Genomic DNA, 27,680 nt, shown 5'->3' with positions numbered 1-27,680 from the left:
CAACCTTTATTGACCATTAAGCCATTTTCATGTAATCCTATGAAGTAGGTACTATTGTTATTCATATTTACAGAGGAGAGAGCGGAGGTGGAGAGAGGCAGAGTAGTTTACCCAAGGTCATACATTTCTTTTAAGTGTGAAACAAAGATTCAGACCCATGTCATCAGAATCCAGAAGCAGTGTTAACTGCTCTACAATGTTACACAGTGAAAGTCAATGGAAGTCAAGTACCTTTTAAGAAAAAACTGAAGTTAAAAAAAGATTAAGAGCCAGGAAATCACTGATTTTTAGAACTATACTTCCTGAATCCCTTTATCAAAGATTAATATACCTATGATGCACCAGGCACTTTGTCCACAATAAGTAATTTAATCCTCTCTAAAGGATTAAATCCTCTTTAATTTAATCCTCCATTTTACAAATGAAAACTGTGATTCAAGGAAGTTGTCCAAGACCAGAGGAAAGTGTGATTCCAATTTGAACCCAAACATGAGAGACTCGAAATCTCAAGCTCTTTTCACAAAGCCACCCTACCTCTTCTTTCTTTAAAGCAACCCTTTTAGGGCACCTGGGTGGCTCAGTGGTTAAGCATCTGCCTTTGGCTCAGATCATGATCCTGGGGTCCTGGGATCAAGTCCTGCATCGGGTTCCCCACAGGGAGCCTCTTCTCCCTGTGCCTATGTCTCTGCCTCTCTGTGTCTCTCATGAATAAATAAATAAAATCCTAAAAAAAACCCAAAACCCAACAATAATAAGGTAACACTTTCCTACTAGGAATAAACTCAAAAAGAGAAATATTTTGGAAAACTCACTGCCTAATAAGTTTAGAATCAGGAGAGAATTTTCTTCTGATTCAGGCACAAAATAGCTCTGACTTAAATATCTATTGTAGAAATAGTAGGATTCAAGTGATTTGTTAGAACATGGCCCACAAAAGGAGAAAGAATATCAGAAGTAAAACTAGTTAGCTTTGATAAAGCAGTGGTAGTGTTCATATTCTACTGTCTTCCTAACACAGGCTGATAACTCCAATGCCACTTTTCACAAAACACATAGAAGATAGTTAATACTGCCCATTTTCTCATCATTTTCTCTCTCTCTCTGGATCCAGCATAGGCCCACACTGGTATATAGAAGAAAACTAATGTCCTGAAGTTATCAGTAAGACTCTTGCAACTCCAAAGGGAAAGGTCGTATATGCCTGGTCTGAAAAAAACCCAGGCCTGACCTCACACCTATTAGGATGGCCACTATCGAAAAACCAGAAAATACCAAGTGTTGGTGAAGATGTGGAGAAATGGGAAGGCTTGTGTACTGTTGCTGGGAATATGAAATGATATAGTTGCTGTGGAAAACATTTTTGGTGATTCCTAAAAATATGAAACTGCCATATGCTATAGTAATTCCACTTCTGGGTATATACTTAAGAGAAAGCAAGGTCTCAAAGAAGTATTTGTACAACCATATTCATACCAGCATTATTCACAATAGCCAAAAACGTGGAAGCAACCCCAGTATTCATTGACAGATAAATGGATAGATACAATGTGGTGGATACATAAAATGGAATATTGTTCAGCCTTCTAAAGGAAGGAAACTGTGACACATGGTACAGTGTAGATGAACCTTGAGGATCCTAGGCTGGGTGAAATTAAAAAAACACAGATACTGTATGATTGTTCCTCTATGAGGTATCCAGAGTAGTCAAATTCCCCGGAGACAGAAAAGACAACCGTGGTTGCTAAGGGCTGGGGGAGGGGTGAATGAAGAGTTGCTTAACCAGAAAAGAGTTTCAGCTTTACAGGATGAAAGATGTTACGGAGATTTGTCACACATTAATGTGAATGTATAGTACTTCTTACATTTCTGAACTGTACACTTCAAAATGGTTAAGATGGTAAGAATTATGTATATGTTACCACAATTCACAAACAAGAACACAGGCTTGAAAGTTGATAAGAATTGCATATAAATCCTGGCTTGCCTCTCCCACCTTCTGATTTTGTGACTTCAGTTCTTTACTGAGTTACTGATGCTCAGTTCCCTTATCTGTGAAAGAAGAATACTAACAGTATCTTCCTCAGAGGGTTATCAGTGAATGCATGTAAGATATTTGGCATAGCACTTGGCCTATAATAAGCATTCCATGGAAGTTGGCTTTGAGTCACAGCAGTAGGCATGGGATATTAGCCAATGACAGAATGGGTACTAAGAGAGGAAAAATCCCGTGACACCTCTTGAGAGGTCACATGAGGTGGCATTTGTTACCTTGGGGAATTTAATGGGGCCCAGGGCTTGGCTCACAACCTTGAAAGCTCAGAAACTGTCCTTCACCTACAGAAAAGACCATACAGAGAGGACAAAGGAGACCAGCATACAAAACCAGAATGCCGATTTATTAACAGCACACTTATAGCGGGCTGAATGAATCTATTTTCTTCCTGTAGGCAGATATGCATAGGAAGGCAAATTATAATCACAAGCCTGACTGGTAAGCATGGACTCAACAAAGGGAAGTAAGTGAATCCAATGTATGATGGTACTAGGCTAAGGTACATTCATTTCCAAATAGGGAGGGTCTTCAGAGTTCTTGAACTCCAATGGCCAAAGCATCCTCTCTTCTGGATGCAGGTGTTCATAACCACTGTTGGCTTCTGCAGTTTGTTGTGCTTCTATGGCTGACCACTCCTAACCTCTGACTGGCCTACTGGTTCTCTGTCCACCTTAATGCTGTGAGGTAATTCCGTCTATCTTTTCTTTGACCAAAAAGATGTTGGGTTTCATACAGGGTGATATTATTCAACTTAGATGCTAGAACAATATAGACGCTCATGTATTTTAATTTAAAAGCCTAACAAAAATCATTAAAAACATTCATTGAATTTTTATGTACTGCGAGGCAGTAACTGTCAAGATACACTGTCAAGTGAAAAATGGCAAAAGTGTCTACAATTTATCTAGGAAGGAGGTGACAAAAAATATGTACATGTATTTGTTTATATTGTTAAAGTAAACCATTGGGAGAATAAGCTGAACACAAAAACAAACAAAATTCTTTAAATAGGTAAGAAAAGAAACAGGGTAGAGAAGACAGAAGGTGAACTTCTCAGAACATACTTCTGTAGATTTGATTTTGTAAAATATTTTACATAATTCTGAAACAAAATTAAATTTTTAAAATTCCAAAAAATTGAAAACAAAGTGGAACAAATGCTAACAGAAGAGTCATGTGTTGGTATAGCTGTACAGAGAGGAATGATTTCAGCACATTCTGAAACCACTATTTACCTGTACATCCCTCGAAGGATATACCCAGGAACAAAAACAACTGCAAAACCACCACCACTACCATCACCACCACCACAACTAAACTCTGTATTCAGTAATCACACTGTTGGTGGTAGTGTTGATATGGTTATTGTTAGACAGTTATGTGAGTACTACAGGACAAAGCTTGTGAGTATTGATGTTGAGTGACTGGGAACTGAGATTTTCAGTGCGAAAGAAAGAAGTTATGGGTGTTAAAGGTGGGTGATGGGTATATGTGAGGGTATTATGCTCTTCTCTCTACTTTTTTGTATTATGCTTGAAATATGCTGTAATATAACATTTCCGTAACAGAGTTGAAACAAAACAACTCATCGATCCCAATCTTTGATGACAGCTCTCAGGTTAATTTCTCATATTATCAAATGGTCATGAATTTGGTACAGGTGATATAGTACGCCCTGTTTCCCTGCAGGTTTCCTTTGAGTGAAACAACTGGATGGCATAGCAATTTTCTAAGGAAACTTCAACTGTATAATATGATCATCATATTGAACAGGGTATGTTCAAATTTGGGCTCCAAGAGGGGGCAAGGCAAAAACATCACGGCTCTTCAAAATCCTAAAAGTGTGCTTCTTCTCACAGTTCCTATGCCTCTGGCCCCTCTTGCTAAATACTTCCTCCCCACACGTATGCAACTTCTGCACGTTCCTGCAATCGTTTTTACAGCCCACTTATGAAGAATTATGAATACATAGATGAGATGGTCTCCACCATCCAAGGGGATGCTTGTCTCATGCTACTTTCTGAAGTTGGAGGAGTGAAAATTTGGCATTATAACACGATTAAAAACTGTTTTTATAAATAGCAAACATTCTCACTTGAGAATCATTTTCTTAGAAGAGTGGTTTTCAAACTTCAGCATGCATCAGTATTACCCAGAAAACTTATTAAGAAAACAGGTTACTGCACCTTGCTCTCAGTGTTTCTGAATCAGGTCCAGTTTGAATCCCAAGAATTTGCCTTTTTAACAACTTCCTTGATTTGTTAACTTGGAGACTGGAGACTACATTTGAGAATTATTATCTGAGAACATATATGAAAATCTGTGTCCCTTGCTTCCTCCTAAGAACAAAGCCCCCTGATACTTTCCATATAAAAGCTCATAATCTCCCCCTTTCTTTGATTTATATTTATCCCTTTGAACTTGTGATGTCTTCTACTGTTTATTACATAACCGTTTTCTGAAATTAATTGTCCTTAAAATGACACTTACTCAGAAATGTTCCCTATTACCTTACAGGTGGCATTTTGTACCCTTTTCCCCTAAAAACAGACTAATTTTGGCTCTTTCCTCTTACTCCCTTCTTCCAATCCTCTATTCCTCCAACCAAACTGAAAAGAAGACAGGAATAACCATAAAAAGATGTTACTATGTGCTGTTTTCACTAGCATATAATTTCGTAGAAGATAGTAGCCTTCTGGCTTTATTATTGCTTTTCTTTTCCATCATGTTGTGGGCATTTACCTATTATTATCTGAAAATAACAAGGCCTGATGTCTATTAATATTTATAGAATTCAAAGTCCTGCTACAGGGTAGGCATTCAATCCATTTTTGTCAAATAAAATATTTCAATCACAGGATCTCAGAGACAACTGATGTTTGGGGAACCTAAGTGATATACACAAGGTCACAAAGTCTGTTACTGCAAATGCCAGAATGCTATAATCTGGATCTCATGATGCCCACCCAGCCTGTTGTACCACTTACCAGTTTTATCAGAATATGTCAACAGGGCCTAAAGTGAGACAAGATAACTCTAAAGTAGCATAGGGCTAAATACCTACAGAATAATCACAAAATTCTTAATGAGGGTAATGAATGCATTTATCATGGACAATAGTTTTTTAACACCATATTTTGCTTTACATGCTCTGAACTTGTCAGATTTCTTTACAAAGTGTAGAGTGGAGGTCAATATTCTAGAAAAAAAACTAAGGAAAAGCCTACCAAATGCAGAAACACATTCCGGTGGAATTGGTCCTCTAGCCCTGAACAGATTATCATAATACAGAAATCCACACCCTAGGCTTACTCCCGTACAGCGTGTACTGCATGATGATGGCTAAAACAATTAACAAAGCCACAACTGTTGGTACCAGGTCATCTTCAGGGTCTGCTCCTTCTAGATACAACTAGATTTAAGGGAAGGGAGAAACAACCACTTGGTAGCTGTTCACTATGTTCTAGGAACTACCAAACAGGCTCCTTTCAATTATCCTAGGAGATAGACATTATTATTTCCATGATAATTAAGAGTAAGTTAAGCTCTGGAGTTGCATGGCTAGGGTAAACGGACAAGTCCAGATGCAAACTCAGGTCTGTCTGCCCCCAGGTCACGCTTCTAGTATCTGAGACAGGATTACCTCTACCATCTACTTCTCCATTCTATAAAGATGGAAGCTGTTCTCTTCCTGTTTAATTTATTTTGGCTTCTATCATCAGCAAAAAGATTTTTAACCGCAGGATAAATTCATTGAAGAAGATTTTTCGACCTGAGTGCAGCATATCTTTAAAAGCTGACAAGTAATGAAGTGTAAAGCTAGGCTCATTAACAATAGGAAGTCACAAACGGTGATGGAAGACTTGTCTGATTTTTCCCTTGATGCAAATATCTGAATTGATGACCCTAACCCTTTGGCCTCATGAGTGTGGTAAGACTCCTCCTAGAAACCCAGGAGGGCCAGAACACAAGTGACCCTTTCCTCATCTTACCTAGGATCTGGGACAGCCCAATGTGCAGGAAGGCTGGTGGCACAAGAGATGACAACACGTTTTCTAGGCTGAAGGAGGGAGGAATGGAGAGGGAAGAGGCTGCCCCCCAGAATTTAAATGGGGCTGTCCTTGTAGCAACAGTATTATTAAGGAATCAACAGAAGGGTATCGCTTCCCTTTGCTTATGGTAATGTTTCAAAACGCTCTCCTTCTCCAATAGACCTACATGGAAGAAATTCAATCTGTGAAATAATAATTTGCACACTACTGCCATTTGCTCTGAAATCCTCTTCACTGCAGCAACTTAAAGCCAATCTTGTAATACATACTCTGTAGAAAAACAAACAGCAACAACAAAAAGCCAACCTCCTTTAAAAATCTCTAAAGTATCCGCTAACACATCAAAAGTCAAATCTCTAGTAACAGAATTTAAATTCTGAATTCTATTGTTCCTTCCTGGTCATTCATCCCAAACCTCAAGTTTTTTTTTTTTTTTTTTTTTTTAACGACAGCAAAACATTAATGATTATGCTTCTCAAGTATTAGGGTTCACTCCTGGTGGAGCAGGACGGCACACAGTTGGCAGGGTTTTGACAAAGGCTATCGGTCAGATGGCCATGTGCACAGATTCTTCACATGCACCTGTCGGGCTCGTGAGGGGTGTCACTCATGTTTGGACACCAGAGTCCATCACCACAGTAAGTGAGAGCATAGATAACAGGACCCTCTTTGTCACTCTGCTCAAAGTTTAATTAACATGCCCCTGCAATTTATTTTGAGCAGAAAGATAATACATATATTTAAACAATCGTGGAACGGTGCGGCAAGATAAATATCGCTTCTCTTTTTTCCGTATGTGAAGTCATTGCTGCATACTTTTTTTTTTTTTGGAGTGCTTAACAATTGTGTTGGAGAAAGGCCATCAAATGATGCTTAGAAATGTGATACACATTTTCATTTCACACTCCATCAGCTTTTACAACTGTAGCTCAATGAAATGTAAGAGAGAGGTTGGCAAACAGCCATATTTACACCAAGGTATAAAAGAAGGGTCAGGTTACTTTTTTAGAGGAAGAAAAAAAAATTGTTTAATTTTCACTCCACATGACTAAAGCAGAATATTCAATGAACGCCTTAGAGAAAGGCACCCAACCGCCCACACTGCCACGCTGTAGTAGTGCATGTTTAACTGTAGGTTTTTACTATATTATAAGCAGCTTTGTAGAGCAAGGGAATCTTCCTTTCCTTACCGCCCCCCTTCCACTTGGGATCTACTGACACAGAAACATACGAGATCAGATGATGTTCAGTGTTCAATCTTACACCTGAAAATAATGCCTTTTGCCCTCTGCTTCTAGCATTGAAGCAGGGACACCTTATTCCCTCTACAGGCAGAGAAGCAAACCTAAGGCATCAGCAAAAATGCATCTTTCTAATTCAGATTGCAATCTGTCAGAAGGGATTAAAGCCTCATGCATACATAAAAAGGGAACTATAAATGATAACAGAAGCACGGTCTGGAATCACTGTGCTTCCACAGCTGCTGTTTTAGCAGAAGGGTAGAGAAAAAAGCGTCTTTTACTCACCTCTGTTAAACCTGAGACTTCTCCCTTTGCTAATGGTTTGCTGATGGATGGCGTGTATACTTTGGCGTCTGATACTGGCTGCCCTTTCATAAAATGTTTGCCCGATTCGTAAATGTCCACTTCGATCATTTTCCCCATGAATGTGGGGTTCTTTGGCACTAAAACCTTTAAAAGATATTTTCAAAAGGCTTAATTTAAGAAAAATAATAAACTTTCGATTATAGAATTACTGCAAAGAAAGCAGAGGCTTCCTGGATACCTCATGCCCAGTTTCCCTAGTTATGAATATCCTACATGAGTATATGTTTGTCACAATTCATGAACCAATATGGAGCTATTTCTATTCACTGAAGTCCATCCTTTATTCAGATTTCTCCAGTTGTCCCTTAATATCTTTTCTTCTGTTTTGAGATCCTACCCCCCAGTCGGCTCTATCTTCCAGCTGCTCAAGGATCTGGAGATCTTGTAGGCTGGGAAGGCATTTCTGGGAGGAGCTACGGGCCTGGAGACAATGCTCTTTGATGGCGGGACGCCTGCTGTCCAGAGGCATGTGGCAGGCAGACCCGGGGGAAGCCCCCAGCCCTCAGCCAGTCACTTCTGGACAGGCCTTTGATATTCTGCTCTCGGCTGTCCCAGGCAATGAAGAAAACTGAGACAACTCTGATGAAAGCCTTATACTTTTAATACCTGCCAAGTCAGCTGTCAGAAGAACGAGGCCTGCTGGTTCGTGTGTATGTGAGCGCGTGTATGTGGGAGCGTGGGCATGTGACTCGGAGGGGGCAGAGGAAGAACATTTAAAAGCGGCCCTTTAGTCTCCCAAATTTGTTGTTTTGTAGCTAAATGACTCCTTTGCTCTGTCATGAAATGCATATGTTTGGTTTGTTGCCTCTACCTACACTTAGGATCAGCTGCTCTGAAGGCTGCTTTGGTGAGTTCACAGGAAACTGTCAGCAGCCTCTCACCACTGGAGATTTCTGGTAAAAGTACCTGTTTACATCGAGCAAATGCCTCCCTCCTTCAGAGGTGGCTTGGCACATAGTGTGTCTCCCCCACACTTCTGTTTTCCTGCTGCAGCTACTCGCCAGTCTTCAAGTCAAGATCCAAAATAAATACACTAATTCTAATCCAGTAATACTTTGATACCTAGATGAAATCTTCACTTCTGGAACTCATCTTATTTAGAAAAATCACGCCTCTGAAATCCTTGATATGCTTAGTTGTACAGACAAACACATCAGGGGAGCTAGCGTTCCACAGCCAATTTCTCTGGGAGGCAGAACTGGATCTTGGTCTTTCTGGGTTTGATTTTTTTTTTTTAAATGACCACTGCGTACACTGTCTCATCAAAGCATAGGAAAAAGGTCACCTGGGTAGTGAATTACTCCCAGCAAAGAGCTTTAGTATCAGAATATGAAAGCCCCTTTAAATCATTTTGTTTGTTTTTTGTTTTTTAAATAAAACAAGAAAATCTCTAGAAATCTCTAGAGTAAACTATCTCTGGGAGATGTGGTCCCATTCTGGGGAAATACAGCTCTGCTGCCTTGATCTGAATGAAGGGCTCAGTGTTTTTTCCCCCTCCAGTTTTAATAATTGGAAAAAGCCGGACTGCTTTAAATTGGAGGAAACAGCTAATGAGGCATGCCATCGCCTTTAAAATGCAGGGGAAAAAAGCTCCCTGCTGAGGCAAGAACCCAGATGGCAGAGAAACAGAGGGGGAAGAGGCCACGAAATACAATCAGGTTCCTCCCCAGGGCTGAGCAGGTTGGCCCAAAGAGGTTGGTTCTCTGGGGCCAAATAATGAAATGGAGAATGGGGAAGAGACGTGGCTCTGGCAGGGAGTGCTGGGGAAGCCTTCCTCAACAGTAGTACTCTGCGGGTGTGGGATAGGGTGCATTTAGTTTGAGCCTTCAACACTACCCCCTATGTTTCCCCAGGCTCCAGGGCCCAGGCTGGGACCATTCCCTGTGCAGTGGAGAGGGAGATCTCTGCAGCTACTTCCCCAAGGGCAGTGGGCGTTGGCTTCCCCCCCAAGGGCAGTGGGCTTCCCCGACTTGCCCACCCAGCCCTGAAGAGGCTTTTCCGGCTCTAATTTCAGCCCTAGCTCACAGAAAAAAAAAAAAAAAAAAAAAATCACTTCTTATCTGATAAGAAAGAAACAAAAAAGTAGGAAACACATTTGATATTTAGGATAAGTTCATCAGGTCCAGTAATGATCAGGATATCCCTATGCCCCTAGGGGAGTCTCCCATTGAGGAAGGCAGATGCCATTGCTTCCTGGGCCTTTTCGGGGCCACTGCCCTTGAAGGAGGCAATGAGTTTTCTTTCATCACTTCTGAACTGCTCCCTGACCTGGGGAAGTGGGATCCCAGGCGATGCAAGGAAGCCTGGCAGGCCAGGTTCCAGGGGCAGGGCATGGCTGTGCATGAGAGGGGTCCCTAGGCGCGGCCCACCAGTAAGGCTCTCAAAGGGAAGCTGTTTTGCCCCTTGTACTTGTCTCCAGGGTTGGTCATATGATTTGAGTTGAATCCACAGAACTGACTCTTTTCCCTTGGCCTCCAACATTCTTACCAGGGTGGAAGTTAAGAAAAAAAAGAAAAAAAAAAAAAACCTAAAACTAAACAAAACTAAAAAAATAAATAAATAATAATAATAATTAAAAAAAGCAAGCAACTGCCTGACCACCTGAGTGAGTGCGGGGAGGAGAGGAAATCCCTGCCCTTCCACACTGATGTCTCAGACATCCTTCCTGTGCCCTGCACAGGCCTCTCCCCTCCCCTATGCCAGCCGGTGGGAATTCTTTCTGGCAGCGGTAACTACCTGTTCCCGATGCCCAAAGCCTAAGGCTGGTCCCAGCAAAGATTCATGAGGAGGAAGACACGCTTACTCCTCTGTGTGGGGTGTTTGGTAGACTAAGCCACGAAGCGGAGCCCCTGGTGGCCTAGCTGGCTTGATGCTCTGCAACAGCCTTGATGGAACAAGACTCTACAACCTCCCTAAAGTTTCTTTTGCTTAAAGTGATCTACCTCACCGCCTTTCCTGATTTTGGGGAAAGCTTAAGAAGGTCAAAGTGTATCTCACCTGCTCATAGAATCGATTGTGTGCCACATAAAACTTGGAATCGAAAGATTCTTCTGTCACTAACACTTGTTGCCTTTCGCCAATCTGTGGAGAAAAAAAAGGAAAGATAAGGGCAAACACCGGAGAATCCAAACCAAAAATGCCAGCCCAAAGAGTCGTGGGTCAGTAAGCAGTGTCCTCTTGGATTCAAAGTAGACTCTCAATTGCAAGTTACTTAATAGCTAATGTAAGAACTAGGAATTCAAATTTCCCCAAGAGACATTATTATCTATGTGCTAATATAAAATGAGCATAGCATGAAATCTTATTTTCTTACACAACTATGAAACAAAACTTATCTTCCTCCTTCAACATAAGATAATTAAAGCTTCGAAGACATATAAAAATCTTCTAAGTATCACTTGGTTTCTTGAAGCAACGTTGCAAAACAAGCCAGAACAAGCTGCTTCTAATCCAAATTCATGAAAATATTTTGGCAATAGGAAAGAGTAGTAATAAACATTAATTTGAGTTATGAGGGATGTAACGCTAAAGAAAGTGCCTCAAAAACTAGTCATTAAGTTCTTGCATCTAAACACTTCATGTATTGCATATAACTCTGAAATTATGGATTAATTCCTACAGCTATTTACTTATTATATACATTGCCTCTCTCATATACAACTGTCTCTTCTTTCTTGCAGCCATGACCCCGTCCTTCATTATTTTATTTTTTATTTTTTTAGAAAGACAGCAAAGATACGGAACTGTTAATTCTCTACAGGATCGATCTACATTTATGTTCTAAGAGTGCAACTTTAATAACCAAGAAGTTAAATCAACCAAAACATTGGTTAAAGAAATATGACTACTTGAAAAAAATTCCACCATTTCCAAGTTTGGTCCACTGTGAAATGCAACATTTAAACTATCAATTACTTCTTTTTTAATTTTTTAAGCAAGGTTGTCGAAATGTGTGATGTAGTAGCAACTAGCTGTATTGAATGGTTGTGCCTAGAATTATTTTTGCCTTTGCTACTTGATAAATACAACTCTGTATTAAAGCATGCTGATAAGAAGATTTCAAAGAAGCAGTCCCTATTCTCATATATAGACTTGTCACCATGTTCAGGCAGTTAGCATTTAGGAAACGTAAACACAGCTGTGCCAAACAGACCACCTAACAATTAAAAATAAAACAAAACGCTAAACTCCCGTCTCCGTCATACAATGCCAATACCTAAACACACCATCATTTACTATCTTTCTTACTATCTCCTTCAAAACGTGGTCCTCTTAGCCAAAGGTCATAAGGTCTCCAGGACGATAGTTACCAACAGCTTCCTTCACTCCCTCCAAACTAATGACCCTTCCTGCAACAGGAGTCCCTTTTAACAATCAAGCAGCAACTAAGGAAAGTCTCCCCAATTTCTACTTTGAATGGGAACGGCTTTGTTTATTTAAAAAGACTGATGAATACTGGTTTTCACTGAAGTATATTCTTCTGGAGGAAAACTGAGCATGTTTGTACACATTTCACAGTATGAGTTGCTTATAACTTAGGATAAGTATCTGTCGATGGTTCTTAAGGAAATCTGCAATTATACTTCATCTCACATTAAGTTTTCGGGAAATTAACCTAGCAACAATATGAGATTGTAAAGCTGCTTCTTTGCTCTTGTGGGAACCAAAGCGGACGGCTGTAGACATCACTGTTGGGCTGTTCTAGTTTACCTGGAGGTGAGAGCCGTGATTGTAAGATATACACAGAGTTTGAAGGACCTGTGTTATGTTTGTACAGTAGTGGGCAGGGCTTTTGATCAACCAGCAGAAGAATATTTGTAGGTGAGTATTTAACCATTTGCTGCCAGGATACAAGAAAATGGCTGTGTGCAGTGATTTATGGTGGTAAACATCTCTCCAGGTGTCCCTTCAGTCCCCTCAGCTAAGGATTCTGCATCACTGGTGAGGCTCTTAAAAGTTCCTCGGAAGACACTAAGCAAGAATGCGCATAAGAAAGCTAGGACTTTGATCAAGAGCTGCCCCAATCTATCCCAACCCCCTTAACAAAACAACAAAAACAAATAATAACTGCTCTCTTCAATATTTTATTTTTTTTTAAGAATGAAGTTGCCATGAAGTGGATATCAAACCTTTAAGAGAATCAACTATTTCCGGTAACTAAAAACACCAGTGATGTTAAGGAAGGTTGGGGGCAGGGGCAGTTCAGGTGGAATTCTGAAGAGGCAACTTTGCCTTGGTGACAGCAAGGGACCTTGTGGGCCAAGGGTTTGTGCATAGGCCTCAAATCTTTTTCTAAATGAGCCACCTTGCCCCATACTTTGCAACTGTTCTCTCCTCAACCCCACAGGATAGATAACCCAGCATGGTTAACGACCCACATATAAGAAAAAAGGTTTAGGGTAATCATCCTGATTCGCCTAAGAATGTCTCTGCTAACCAGCAAGGATGTGCCGGTCTGAGAGGAAAAGCAGGCTATCTGGAGAAAAAGGGTAAAGCTACAGATATCCATCCTTAGGCCAGTAGGACAACAACCACAGCCGAGCTATCTATTGTGCTAAAAGCGAGGAGAATCCACTAGTAGGGATGAGTTTGTCTTCCCAGTGGAGAATGATGGAGAGTATGCTACGTCTCATCTGATCTGCAGCATCTATATTCATCTGACATTCTGATATTCTTCTCTGGTTGCCTTACCATCACTGACAGGAGTGCAAGGTTATATCCCTGGCTTTAGACAAGCCCTTTGCAGAAGAAGTTAACACAAAGATGACTTGGGTAGTTTTTGTTTGTTTGTTTGTTTTTTAAAGATTTTATTTATTTATTAATGAGAGACACACACACAGAGAGGCAGAGAGACAGGCAGAGGGAGAAGTAGGCTCCATTCAGGGAGCCTGATGTGGAACTTGATCCTGGGTCTCCAGGATCACGCCCTGGGCCAAAGGCAGGTGCTTAACTGCTGAGCCACCCAGGGATCCCCTGACTTGGGTAGTTTAAGAAACCAACAAACTCCTAAGAATATGTAAGAGGCTGAAAATGAAGTTTTTCATGAAGATTGTGACTAGTAGCACAAATTAAGATGCTAGTGGAACTGCAAACCTAGAGAATGGTCTGGAGGCAGCATCAGGATAGCTGGAACATTCAAGGAGAGGAGAGAAGGGGTCACTTGGAGGGAAGAGGGATGGTCAGAAACAGGGTGCCAGAGTTCTGGCAGAACCTAGGAAAGAGGAGTCTCAAACAAGGAGGATTATTTAAACATACCAGCTGCCCCATGTTTGAAGCAGATGCTAGGGGGGAGGACATGGGTCTGAGTAGATTATTTTTAAGATAAAAGAGATGTGACTACTTTTTGGTCCTTCATATTCCTCGCTACAGAAAGAAGAGGTCGGTGAAAGTGGCCAGACGTGGGAAAGGGAGGGGTGGGCTGAAGAGGAAGTGGGTTATAATATTTAAAGGACCTCATTATTCATTCATGAGAGGCAGAGAGAGAAAGAGAGACAGAGACATACGCAGAGGGAGAAATAGGCTCCTTGCAGGAGCCTGATTGGGACTCGATCCCAGGACCCCAGAATCACAACCTGAGCCGAAGGCAGACTCTCAACCACTGAGCCATGCAGGTGCCCCCAGGTGACTATATGCTTAAAGCCTTCTGCAAATTACAACAGTTACTGTCTTGCTGCATTTAGAGGAGTGTGATCTCTAATATCCACCACAGAAATATTTACAAAGTCTCCCAAAAGCTGTCCTGTGACCTGAACCTTAAGAAGTCCGTCAAAAATCTTCTCAACAAAGCCCTCGTTTCATAATCCTAAGAAAGACAACTTCTTTCTGATTTTTTTTACAGGGATATAATTTACAGTTGCTTAATGAAAATGCTTATTTAACTTCTTCAACGTTTTTGGGTTTAGGAACTTGGGATGGGAAGTTAAGAATTATTGTGGGAGGGGCACCTGGGTGGCTCAGTGGTTGAGCATCTGCCTTTGGATCAGGTCATGATCCTGGGGTCCAGGGATTGAATCCCATTCGGGTGCCTGCAGAGAGCCTGTTTCTCCTTCAGCCGGTGTCTCTGCCTATGTCTCTGTGTCTATCATGAATAAATAAATAAAACCTTAAAAATAAAAAAGAAAAAGAATTGCTGTGGGAAATTCAGTTTCCTTTTACGAAGTCTGACCCTTAGGACATTTATCAGGATTTCTGCAAGTGGCGGTCAGTCCTGGTACCTGCACTAATGAATTAGGCCTATTTTGTCATTTCTTCCTCAAATGTCCATGGAGAAAGCTGTTTTTCTTAGAGTATGCACAACTTCAGTTAGTCCATTTTAACCTAGCTTTAAAAATATGTTTTATGAAGGGTCTCTGGCTGGTTTGGTCAGAAGAGCAAGATGACTCTTTATCTCAGGGTAGTAAGTTCGAGCCCCATACTGGGTGTAGAGATGACTTAAATAAATAAAACTTAAAAAAAAAAAAAGATGTCTTGGGCAGCCCCGGTGGCCCAGCGGTTTGGCGCCAACTTCAGCCCAGGGTGTGATCCCGGAGACCTGGGATCGAGTCCCACGTCGGGCTCCCTGCATGAAGCCTGCTTCTCCCTCTGCCTATGTCTCTGCCTCAATCTCTCTCTCTCTGTATCTCTCATGAATGAATAAATAAAATCTTTAAAAAAAAAAAAAGATGTCTTAAGAAAAATGAATTATAAAGACAGTCTTGTGAAACCATTCTTCCATTTCACAGAATGCATCACCAAAGTGAGGTGAGGTGTAGAAAAAAAGGACTCATGAGATCCTGCATTACTGGTGACCTCACTGTGGATAAGAAAGAATGCGCAGGCCTTGTTGGAAAGGTAAGAGAAAGGGTCTTATGGTTAGTTATTTGTTTATCCATAAAGGCTGGAAATGAAGGCAGTAGTCCCGTAAAGAGACCAGGAAGTAAGAAGGAGAAGGGAGTCTGGCAATCTCAGATTTCGCAGAAAGGAAACTGAGGCCCAGCAAGATTGCTGGGTGGTGACTTGCTCAGTGGCAGGGGCAGAAGGAAGAGGAGAAGGTCTTGGAACCATTCTCACTACCTGGTGCCTCCTATTTAAGTGCTAGCTGGAGAAAACATAGAACATCATAGATCTCATTCTGCAGTGCATGACTTTTCCTTGAGTAGAGAAACATCTGTGACAAACAAGAAGGAATGTTTTTAAATTCAAGTTTGGGGTAAAATTTTTCAGTGCATTACATAATCAGCTAGCTGTGTTATTTGTGTCACATCTATACTTAAAATTTCCCAAGTGCCCGAAGTTGTGAGAAACATCAGTTCTAACCAGATGGCCAGATAACACACATAAAACACACGCTTGCATTAAAAAAGCAGTGGTTTCCAACATTTCCAACAGAATTTGGTTGCTGAATGAATGCTCATTCGAGTATACTCTATTTCTCCATTTGTCCTCAAAAAGTTTCTACGTGGCTGTATAAGGATTAAACAAAGACATTAGAGTATGTGGGCTTTGACCTTAAACTCAGGAAGAAATGTTACTTGTATGAAGACTCCTTGCACTAGAAGAAGTAAAAGGCTTCTTTTAAACTCCTATATGTGACTTTAAATATCAACTTCACATAAAGTTTATATTTTCTTTATTAGGCCCTTCTCACACCCAGCCACTTCTCACTTCTGTTTCACTTATACAAAGAGCCTGAGATAAGGCTTTGGAAAAAAAATTCTAATTCAAGCTCTACTGGAAGGTCAGGTGAGAAAGATCCCCGTATTTCAATAGAATTGCTCTACGTCCAAAAAACATTCACAAAGGACAGATATATATACTTGGGTACCAGTATAAGAGAAATATTTATTTCCTGTAACAGTTACAGGAAGGTAAAGAAATTATTTTGCTTCCCCTGAAGAGTTTCTAGAAATTAATTTTTCTGCCCAATTGCCTTAGGGTAAAAAAGGAGATTAAAACACATATATCAAAAGCTCTTGTAATTATTTACATCACATTCCTAATAAACTTGAGTATTATCTTAGTTTACCCTACAAAATATTCTGACATGCAGTTTCTGCAGCTAAGTTGTTGAGGTATTCTTTTTATTATTATTGTTTTTCATTGTTTTCTTGGTTTTTGTAGATAATAAAAAACAATTTTTCTACCTGACTGGTTTCTGAATGCATGACTCTGGGAAATGTCAAATGTCTTTCTTTAGCTCCAGTCAAATTAGTTTTTTTTTTTTTTTTTTTTTCCTAAGCTGCCTGGAACATGTTAAACACAAGGCTGTGACCTTAAACTCTGAAATAATATTTCTAGTGTCTGTGCAAAAGCCTGCCCTCACATACACCTTTAGACTAATTACTGCAGTGTAATGTTGCCAGTGAACCACTGTAATTACACTTGGAGAAAAGTATGGTCTTGTTCTTTCCTAGCTAATGAAAATGATAACCTTTCCGTTTTGATTCATCATTCACAACAGGCAGAGCATGCGATGCTGGGTCTCCAGGGTATAGGGTAATTTTCCTGACTGTTTATGCACACTTCTGTTTTCTGGCCCTGTAGAAGCTGGAATGAAAGAACCAGGCATACTAATGCTAAAAACAGTCAACAGTAATAATAGCAATAACATTAAAATTTAATATCATCCTTACTCAACAATTCCATTCTGTAATGAAAGGGCCATGACACAGGAATGTGTGTCAAAAACGATGATGCCACAGAAAACAAGTAATGAGACTCAAAGTCCATCGTATTCGAAATGCTTGCCATCAGTTGTTGCTGGTCTACTTAAAAGATTCTTGGGGGATGTTGGATGGTTTATTCTCAAAGGGGCTGACTCATATCTGACTCTTAGACAATGAGTAAAAAGACATTTGATGACACTTTTTTAAAAGCAGTATCTTCTGGGTGAAAAGACATATATTCTTTAGCTCTACTTACTAACAGGAATAAATATATTCAAGAGGGAAAGAATGTTCCTTTGAGGTGAAATATCCATACCTTCACGTATTGGACCTATGCCTATATGAATTGCCATGAGTGTCTTAGTGGCACTAATGTTCCTTCCTCACATCTCAGGAGAAAACACAAAACTGGAAAAAAAAATTTTTTTTTTGCCTTTTTGCAAAAGCAGTGATGCGATATACAAAGACCAGATCCAAGGTCTCTCTGGAACCAAATCAGACTATGACATTTCTTCTAACAACAGCCCTGTGTCCTGTCTTCTTCAATTGCTGGCTGGTTTTCTTCCAGTCATGTGCCTACTCCAGCAAGAGAAAAGGGAGAGAAGAGGGAGTCTCTTCACACTTAGAGGTAAAATTTCAGTCTTGAGAATAGAGCTGTTTGCATCTATTGGTGGAGAGCCAACAGTAATAGTATGGTAACTGTGCTTTATTGAACTGGTTAAAATAATTCTCAATGGCAAAGAGTTACATGACAAATGCCAATCTGATCCCTGTTCAGCATTAGAAATGTATATACCTGGGTGCTTGCTGAACTGCCAATTCAAAAAAACAGCCAAGTTTTGACCACCTGCCTGTACCTTTTTAGTATTCTAGAACATTTTAAGGCATTACCTATGATGCTTCTGTGGATTTTTTTTTAAACTGTGTTAAGAACACAAAACATGAGATCTACTCTCTTAACAAATCAAAACAAGTTGCCCTTTCTTATCATGGAACCAGCGCAAAGTATGTTTGATCTTTTTTCCCCACATCAGGTAAAAAGCTTGACTATGCCCAGGCACTGTTAGGAAAGGGCTCAACATTTAAAACTATGTCAAATACTGAGGCCAGATGTTGCCAGTAATATCTATCCATGAGATCTTATTAATGGGATGACTAAATGGTACGAACACCATATGTGGAACCCTTTTTTATTAAAAGTTTTATTCTAAATTGAACAATTATCTCCATGCACTTCCACTTTCCTGATCTTTTCACATTGGTCTCTACCAATCAATACTCAACAAGTCTGGGCCACTCTTCTTTGATGGGCTTCTCTTAAAGGCACAGGAAGTGACCACATTTACAGCTCAGGACTGTTGAATAGAAAAACCTTCTTGGTAAGTGTCTTTAGGATTTTTGTTTCACTGATGACACGACAAATTAGCTAGATTACAGAGAGAGAGAGAGAGAGAGAGAGAGAGAGAAAGAAAGAAAAAAAAGAAAAAAGAAAAAAGAAAAGAAAAGAAAAGAAAGAAAAGAAAAGAAAGAAAAGAAAAGAAAAGAAAAGAAAAGAAAAGAAAAGAAAAGAAAAGAAAAGAAAAGAAAAGACCATCAGGGTTTGGAGATTTAGTGTTTATATAATTCTAGCGCAGTAATTACTTGCCAATCCCCCTCACATCTTTGCTCAAAAACCCCATTCCAAAAGTACTGAGCAAAGAAAGACTGCTGAGAGTCTAAACTCTACCAAACTCTTTATTAAAACAGTATAAGCCTCAGAAGAATTCAAAGAAAAGTCCAGACATTTGGAGGAAGAAAGGTATGGATATGGTATGCAGGACATCTTCCAATATCCTCTATGGTGAAAGAAGGCTTCTTTTCAAATATTAAATTATAGGAAAGGATAGATAAGTTCTAATATATCTAGACTCTAAATGTGAATTTCTGGAATAAAGAATTTCAGAGCTGGCATGGGTGGAAGAATTAATAGATCATTTAGTTCAAATACATCATTTTACAGATGAGAAAAGTAGGGCTCATTAGAGACTAAGTGTCATGGCCAAAGTCATACAGCTCATAATATTTATCTGTAACATGAAAAATGGATTTTATCCTGACAATTGTTTTTACACAAGTGAATTACTGAGTTATGCTAAACCTACACCATCCAGTACAATGGCCACTAGCTCAAGGCTGTTGAGCCCTTAAAATGTGGCAAACCTCAATTGAGAGGTGCTATAAAATACACACCAGTACAAGATACACACTGGATTTCAAAAATTTAACATGAATAGAAGAATTTAAACTATTTTGTGAATTTTATTGATTATAAGCCAAAATATTTTTGACATATTGAGTTAAATATATTATTAAAATTACCTTCATCTGTTTTTTTTTCTTTTTTTTCTTTTTTAGTGTTGCTGCCAGAAAATTTACAAGAGTATCTGTGGTTCATAGGACATTTTTATTGGACAGGGTTGCTCTAAACCAGTATTATCTAGTTTTTAAGGATTTCACAGAAATCCTCCATTTTACTATTTCAGGAAAGACCACACTGGTCATTTAAAAAAAAAATTTTTTTTAACTCAACACACTCATAATTTAGGTAATCATATAAATACAACACTTTAATTTCAGGAAAGAAGGCACATGTATCTATAAATTATAAAGGCAGGAATTTTAAACTGGTTAACTCCTCTTTTTGACCTTTGTATTATTCTTGCTCCTATTTTTCTGGTCCATCATAGCCTCCCCAAAAGCTAAGGCATGATCACCTTGCTTGTTGTTTTTAGGGAAATCCAGACAACCAAGGGGAGGCTGTCTAAATTTTCCATTCTGTCCTTTTCCATTTTGCATGGCCGTAAAAGCAGTCATTTAAAACAAACAAACAATAGTGTTTGTACCAAAAAGGCAGAGATCGAGCATTCTCAAATTCATTAAAAACAAAACCAAAAATGAATGTCCCAAATACATACCGCCTTTGGTAAGAGAAATCTTTTCGTTACCAACCCTGTTACCAGAGAACTCAGCATAGATGTGAACAATAAATAACACATGCACTACACCCCACCATCTTCCAACCATTTGCCAGCCAGGATTGAGGCTGAGGGAAGCAGAAAGGATTAAGCAGAAATCAGACAGCCAAGCTCTAATGGTATCTAATTAGCATAACAAAAGACACTGCCACAATCTTTCAGCATTGGGCAATACATCTCATTAAAGAAGACTGAATAACAATTATTCTCTCTTGCTCCCCCATCCTTCCCCTTCCCCCCACTTCTTCTTTCTTGGCTTAGCTCCGGGAGACCCTGAGAGCTCAGCTCTAGACCTTCTGCTTTATTGGCCAGGCATTCAGGCTGCAGGGGAAAGAGCCTACTTGTATTACTGTGCACCTGCATCTCTGTGATTTATTCCGATTTTCTCTCCTGCCGTGAAAATGTAGCTTCTTCAAGCACATACAAGTCCTGCTATGCAGTTTATAGGTATATAATATAGAGGAATGGCAATGATACCCTAAAAAATGGATACTAGTTCCCCCTAAAATGTCTTTATTTAAAGAAAATTGATGTTTCTCTTCACCTATTCTGTTTTTCCCCTTGAATATTACTTCACTGTCTCAGAGTTAATGAAGCTAAACTGAAATTCTACCAAATTTTTATTGCAACCAGTTGTTAGCTGTGAGCATGCGTGCACACAGGCATACATGCGTTGGGGAATTTAAATGGGAGTAGTCTGGTTCAAACCTATCTTCTGTCTCTATTTCCTCTTGAGGATAGAGAACTAAGAAAATATGCATAAAACCCAACCTTGAAAAAACTGAGGCTTTGGGTGAAGGTGGTAGCTTTTGTCTAGTGGGCACATAGTTTTCATATAAAATTTATACTGGAAATAAAGGATTCTATGTAAACCAAAAACAAAAAAAATATTCTTCCATGGTGATTACTAAGAAAAATGGAAGCTTCAAGTCATCCTATACAATCTTTCGTATCAAGCTACTGTAGGGTAAGGACTCGGTTGGGGGGCAGAGAGAGAAAAGGAGACAGCTTAATCCAAACAAATTCTAATTCTGAGCTTTATTTTTTGATTAGGAACACCTTTCAAAAGGGAATCTAGTTCTGAGGGTTGCTTTGATGTCTTTTTTAATGGCCTCTCCTGCCAAACACAATATTATATAGTCTACTGAAACCCGAGCATTGCCAGGTCTGTGTGAGGCTCTAGGAAAAGCTGTTTATCACATATGCAGATGATCACTACCAAGACTACATAGCAGAAGCCAAGCCAGCTCCCCGAGTAGCTGAGGAAACCCCACTGGTCTGTGTGGATCTTTCAAACTGCTGCAAAGTTACTGTATTGCAGGAACCCAGAGATCCCGAGTCCTCAAGCCATTAATAACAGTGCAGACTGCTGACCTGGGGTAAGACATTTTAATGCAACATGTAGGCTGCACATGGGAGCATACAGTTAAAATAAACCTGGGGATATCACTTAAATTCTAAAAGGCCTTTCTCTACATGGTGAACTACTCAGCATTCACCAGCCGTTTTCATCGTCCGTCCTACAGGTAGAGAGGATTTTAAAAAATCCTCTCTCCTACTGAATTTCTCCTGTTTCACAGATCACACTGTATTTTGTTTTTTACTTCTTGTCTATTTCCACCTTAAAGCGTTGCCTAAAAGGACATGCAAATGCAATGCATTGTTATGAATTCTGTACTGCTTTATCTTTTAAAGCACACTCATTTGTATCTTTTTAAAAAGATTTTTATTTATTTATTCATGAGAGACACAGAGAGGCAGAAACATAGGCAGAGGGAGAAGCAGACTCCCTGTGGGAAGCCTGAGGTGGGACTGGATCCCAGGACCCCAGGATCACGCACTGAGCCAAAGGCAGATGCTCAACCACTGAGCCACCCAGGTGCCCAATCATTTGTATTTTAATCCAATCAGTGACTAGATTTCTCTTAACAACCACAGTCCCAGTCTATGGCCCTGCATCTCACCAAAGGCTTCTGAGTACCTTGGTACAATCTCCTTCCCTTTTTGAGACAGGCCCCAGCCAAGAGCAGAAAAGCTTGAGGAGTACTAATTAGTAAGTTATGATGGCTTCAGTTTTACCTCTGTCATTCACTAGCTCTTTGACCCTGAGCAAATCATTTCCCTTCAGAGCCTCAGTTTCTCCATCTAAAAACAAAGCAGGGGGAGATTTGCAATCAGTGATCTGTAAGGCCCTTTCTGGCTCACATATGCTGTGTTTCTAAATTTGGAGTTCCATGGAGAAGGCAGGAACCGGAGGAGTCCTGCAATGATGCGGAGGGCTCAGGGAGGACAGCAAGGTGCTGCTGGCAGTGGCTGTGGTGGTGGCAGCGGCAGCCACAGAAGTGGCACCCATAGCTGGGACTAGCAGTCGGTCCTTGTCTAACAGCGTGGACTAGTCTCAACACCACTGCTCTCTCCTTTCTCTTCCAGAGCTGACACATGGTCTAAAGCTTAATGTTTGCTAAAGGGCCAGGATGAGTGAAGAATGAAAAGGAGTTAACAATTAGGGGATTCGGTTTACCTACGTGAAAGAAATCATTAAGGCAATTTTATCTGGCCAGAGCCTTGAGTTTTCAGATTAATAACCTAGCTTCTGGGAGTCAGTGTATATGCTGGAGAAGTTTGACTACTATCAGTAATACAGCTGATTGCACTACTGCCAGGAGTACATTCTAAGATTTCCTACACCTTCCATTTATTCTAAGAAGATAGCCCTGTGAGCTGAGACACGTTCATAAGTTCACCATTACTACCAGAGATGTTGATTCAAGCAGCTGGGAGACAATTTTAATTTCAAGTAGGGAAGTGTCTTGCGGCTCTATCCAATTATTGCTTCAGAACAGGAATAACAAAAAAAAAAAAAAAAAAAAAAAAAAGAACAGGAATAACTTTTAGAAAGCAACACTTGGGATATATGACTATTTAGAGTCTAGACTGTTGCTAAACCTGCTAACGAGGCAGTGGCTGCTGGAGAATCGGGATCCCAGCCTTGAGGAGTGCAGGTCAGCAGTCCTGCTGGGCCCTACTGCATCCCTCTGGAGCAATCTCGCCTGAAAAGCAGAGATAGCTCTTGTGGCTCCCTTTTCAAAGCTATGACTCAAAAGGATTTCAGAGAAGGAAGACAAAGCATATTTAATGGGGAAAGAGGAGGAAAACTGTCCAATATTGATAAAACTACAATTCATTTCTCAGGAGCTATTGGAAAGATGAATTATGCTGAAAAAGATCCAGAGTAGCTTCTTGTCATTTCTAAAACATGATCCTATGCCTGCCTGAAAGAGTTAAGGCTGTATAAATATTTATCATTCTTCTTTCAAAAGGATAAGAAAAATTCCTTTTGCATACATGAATTTCAGATTGTTAAGCAAACATTAGGATATGGTCAGAGGCCCATCATCTTAATGAGGATATGGTAATGATAATGTGTTGGGCTTCTTTTTTGTGTGTGTGGGTTGCTTATATGTGATCCAAAAAAACCTAGAGATTTTGATTTTATACTTAGGCATGCACAGACCCGAGAATAGTTAATGCTCTCAGAAGCATATGGACGGGATGACAGGAATACCATCAAGGGCTTACAGTGGGACCAGGGTGAAAGATTCATTAAAAGTGATAAATAGGATATGCTTTTCTTAATGTTTTGCAATTGCATATTCAATATAGCAGGCCAGTGACTACGCATTTTAACTGTCTTTATTTTTAAGAGAGCTGCCAGATTTTAATTACAGATTAAACAGTTATTTGCAAATGAGTACCTCTTCATTAACATATCAGAATCATAATAATAAACAATTCTCTGCTACAAAACAGCACACAGAACAGTGTGACGTTAAGAACAGTACATACATATGGCATTACAGCAGGGCAAAATATCCTACTTGCCTTGAGCACGCTGATCGGTTAAAAAAAATTTAAGGGAAATAAATGATCTTGGTGAAAGCTCACAGGATTCTAAATTTATGAGATTGGAGATTTTCTTTCTTTTATTTGCAGCCATGTCCCTAGTGCTGACCTCCCTGCCTGGTTCACAGCAGGTTCTCACCAAATATTTGTTGAATGAGTGAATGAAAGAGCCAGCTCTTTTTTTTTTTTTTTAAAGGAGTATATAGCTATATTTTTGCAGTTATACTGTCATGCACTAATACTTTTTTATAACACCACTAAACTGAAATCAAATAATCTGTGAGGTTATTCTAAAGGGATTTAATTTGGTAATTTATTTGAAGGGCCATTGAAGAAATGCGTTTTTCTGTTACTGCCTTCATAACTTCATAACAAATCACAGCTGTAATAATCTTATTTCATATAGTCCCTCATTTATTTTTATCAAAGACTTAGTTCTTTTCAGAGCAGTTTTACAGCAAAATTGAAAGGAGGGTACAGAGATGCCCCATACATCTCCCTGCCCCCTATACACCACAGCCTCCCCAACTGATGTGTCAGTGTCAGTTCATGGACTGTAGCAAGTGTACCACTCTGGTGAGCGACACCCACAACAGTCCCTTATTTTTCATTTTCTCGTATATTTTTCTTGTTTCCAACTCATAAATGAAGAAACACAGAGAAGTTCAGTAACCTGCTACTTTGCGAGATACAGTTCCTAGATACCATGCTTCCAGGCCCAGTCTTTTCTGAAGTATACAGTGTGCTACACCATCTCTTTGCTACTTATTTTGTGTCTGGAACAAAGCACACACACACACACACACACACACACAAACTCCTTAAAAAAAAAAAAGGTGCCATAATAAGCACACACAACACAGTGAAAGCAGAAAAAGACAAGAAATGGAAAAGTAGTTTTTGCCATCATTCACTCCATAGAGAAAGATGGGACATAATTAAAATATTTTTTCAAAACAGTCACTGAGAGTTCCCTGCTTTGTTTTAGGTTACAGCATATCAAATACAGAACTGCTAACGTCCAAACACATGCTAAGAAAGCCATCTTTGAGACTGCCTTCAGCAAGATGAAAATGCACTGGGGCACCTTGCTGGCTGTCTCTAGAATGTGTGGCTCCGGGTCTCGGAGCTCTGAGTTCAGGCTCCACATTCGGCATAGAGATTACTTAAAAAACAAATCTCAAAAAAACATAGAAAACCCAAGAGGAAGATGCACTGGACTTGGCACCAGTCAGAGATGGAGATGCAGAGAGAAGCAAAGTCAGATTGGGGAGTTTCTCATGTAGCAGGTCATAAGCAGAAGACAAAACCACAAAGGTTTGAAGATGTACTTCCCCCCTCTCCTTTTTTAAGGGGATCTACAAGATGAGTCATTAATAAGGCAATTCGGTAGCCCCATGGATCATTCACACCTAGGCAAAAAAGTACTGGGGTAGAAGTCTTAAAATTCAAGATGTTAATCTAGTTCCTTAACAGTTATTTCAGATTGGCCACGGAGTCCTAAAAACCCCTGGAGCTGTAAATAGTGGATTTTACCAAGCCCACTGGTGTGTTACTGTTGGTATGTTCTTTGGGATCACAAGGACCGACAAGTAATATAAAACTTAAAGGTCTCAGATTTACTGTTTCAAATAATGGTGGTGGGGGTTAGCGAGGTCGGAAGGATTCATGATAAAGGTGAAACAATCAGATGAGGGCAATCTCACTCTACTACTTCTACTCACCACCATGGTTATGAGCACAGATACCATCCCTACCACTAATTCTGTTCCAGTGCTGACACGCTTTCCTTTCTTTCTTCACAGAATACCCTCACTCTACAGACCAGAAAAGTAAGGCCCACTAATGTGTTCTTAGCTGAAGTCAGGGTTTATAATGGTGAAGTTGAAGGATTTCTTTTCTTTTTCTTTTTTTGAATGTTCTAAAATTCAAAGTGATAGTAATCTATCACTTGGAATATACATAAACATAATTATACAGCAAATAAAAATGTTGTATGAAGGTGAAAGTTAATAGCTTAAAATATTCAGTCATAAAAATTTTATTCCTAATTGTAAAAAAAATATGAAGATATATTATAAATAAATGATGACTTCCAAATTCTGCAGCTTGACAGAAAGCTAATAGGCAAAAAAAAAAAAAAAAGGGTTTAATGCTAATTATTCACCCCTCTTTCCCCTACACCAGAATTTCCTAGAAAACACAGGAGGAATGCCCCTTGAGGAACCACTTGCTTGCCCCTAACCAGGCAACTTCATCTTCTGTACCTACTTTGTGAAGCATTGGTTCTGAGGTTACATAAGGCCCAGGCTGAGCATCTGATTATTAAGAAGTAAACCCATGATAATGAATTGTTGATTCAGGGCCATTAGCTTTATAATAAGAGCCTATTTCAGGTAATGTTTCTATTCTGCTCTCATTGTCCCTCATTCCCCTCCCTCATCTCTGCAGCCCAACACCTCTCCCTACCAACCAGGCAGGCACCATAAACCCTCTTCTCTCTTGCAAAATCCCAGACCTTCTCTGCAAAGGGATTTGGGTCTTCCCTCACCCTAAAAAGAGGTGAGGGAAGACAAGCAGTGCCACGCTCACAGCAGAGGATTACTTTCCTCCTAATGAATCCATCACTGGCTGTTGTCCTAGGTTAAAAGGTAATAGGTGCCCTGGCAAATAAGAGTTTCTGGGCCTGTAAAACTAACTGTGGCAGCAATCCTGTCACAATTTTAGAAATGTTTGATTAAAAAAAATAAAACCAAAACCAAGAAAAATGTGGCAGGCTGGAATCACGCCCTTAGGGGTGTGCTCTGCTAGTGAGCGTTCACAGTGCTGCACGAAAAAAGGCAGAAGGTGCTGGAGACCGGGCTTTGGGCTCCCCTGTGTTTGGTGAATCCTCCTGGATCCTCACTCAGAGGTGAGTACAGCTGGTTCACGTCACACAGGAGAGCAGGTGCCACTCCTCCGAGAACACAGAGTGTCAGAGATACTGCAGAGGTCCGGGGACTGCACATGTGAATACATTATTGTCTGGCAATTTTCCTCAGTACCATTTTCAATCAAATGAATTCTTTTCACAATGACTTTAACAAGACCATCTTTCATAATGTGATCTGTCCTTTCTCCAACTGAAAAACCTTATGTACAAGTTAGAATTAACATTAAAGCAGGTTTTTTTTTTAAAAAATAGCTAAAAAATATGTCCTCCTCTTCATTATCTGGGTTTGGAATTACACAGGGCACACATCATATGAACAGCATGCCCATGTTCTGTCCACAGATGTATCAGTGGGATTACCACATAAATGGTGGTAATTTACATTTACAGAGAAACAATAAGCATTGGTTTTGTGAAATAGTATTGTGTTGTAAAGATCCTTAAATAGATAGCCCCTGCCATATGGCTTAAAATG

General features: G+C 39.9%; 1 protein-coding gene across 1 annotated transcript in view; it reads right to left on the bottom strand.

The window, feature by feature from the left end:
• The window catches only part of CDKAL1 (CDK5 regulatory subunit associated protein 1 like 1), a 635,724-nt gene that overhangs the window by 21,236 nt on the left and 586,808 nt on the right, over nucleotides 1-27,680 (bottom strand). The window contains 2 exon segments of the mRNA NM_001284447.1: nucleotides 7,632-7,796; nucleotides 10,710-10,793. Coding sequence (NP_001271376.1) covers nucleotides 7,632-7,796; nucleotides 10,710-10,793 — 249 coding nt within the window.

Source organism: Canis lupus, chromosome 35 (assembly GCF_011100685.1).
Source record: "Canis lupus familiaris isolate Mischka breed German Shepherd chromosome 35, alternate assembly UU_Cfam_GSD_1.0, whole genome shotgun sequence".
NCBI classification, from domain to species: domain Eukaryota; kingdom Metazoa; phylum Chordata; class Mammalia; order Carnivora; family Canidae; genus Canis; species Canis lupus.
The sequence above is the reverse complement of the archived record's forward strand: the minus strand, read 5'-3'. Positions and strand labels throughout refer to the sequence as shown.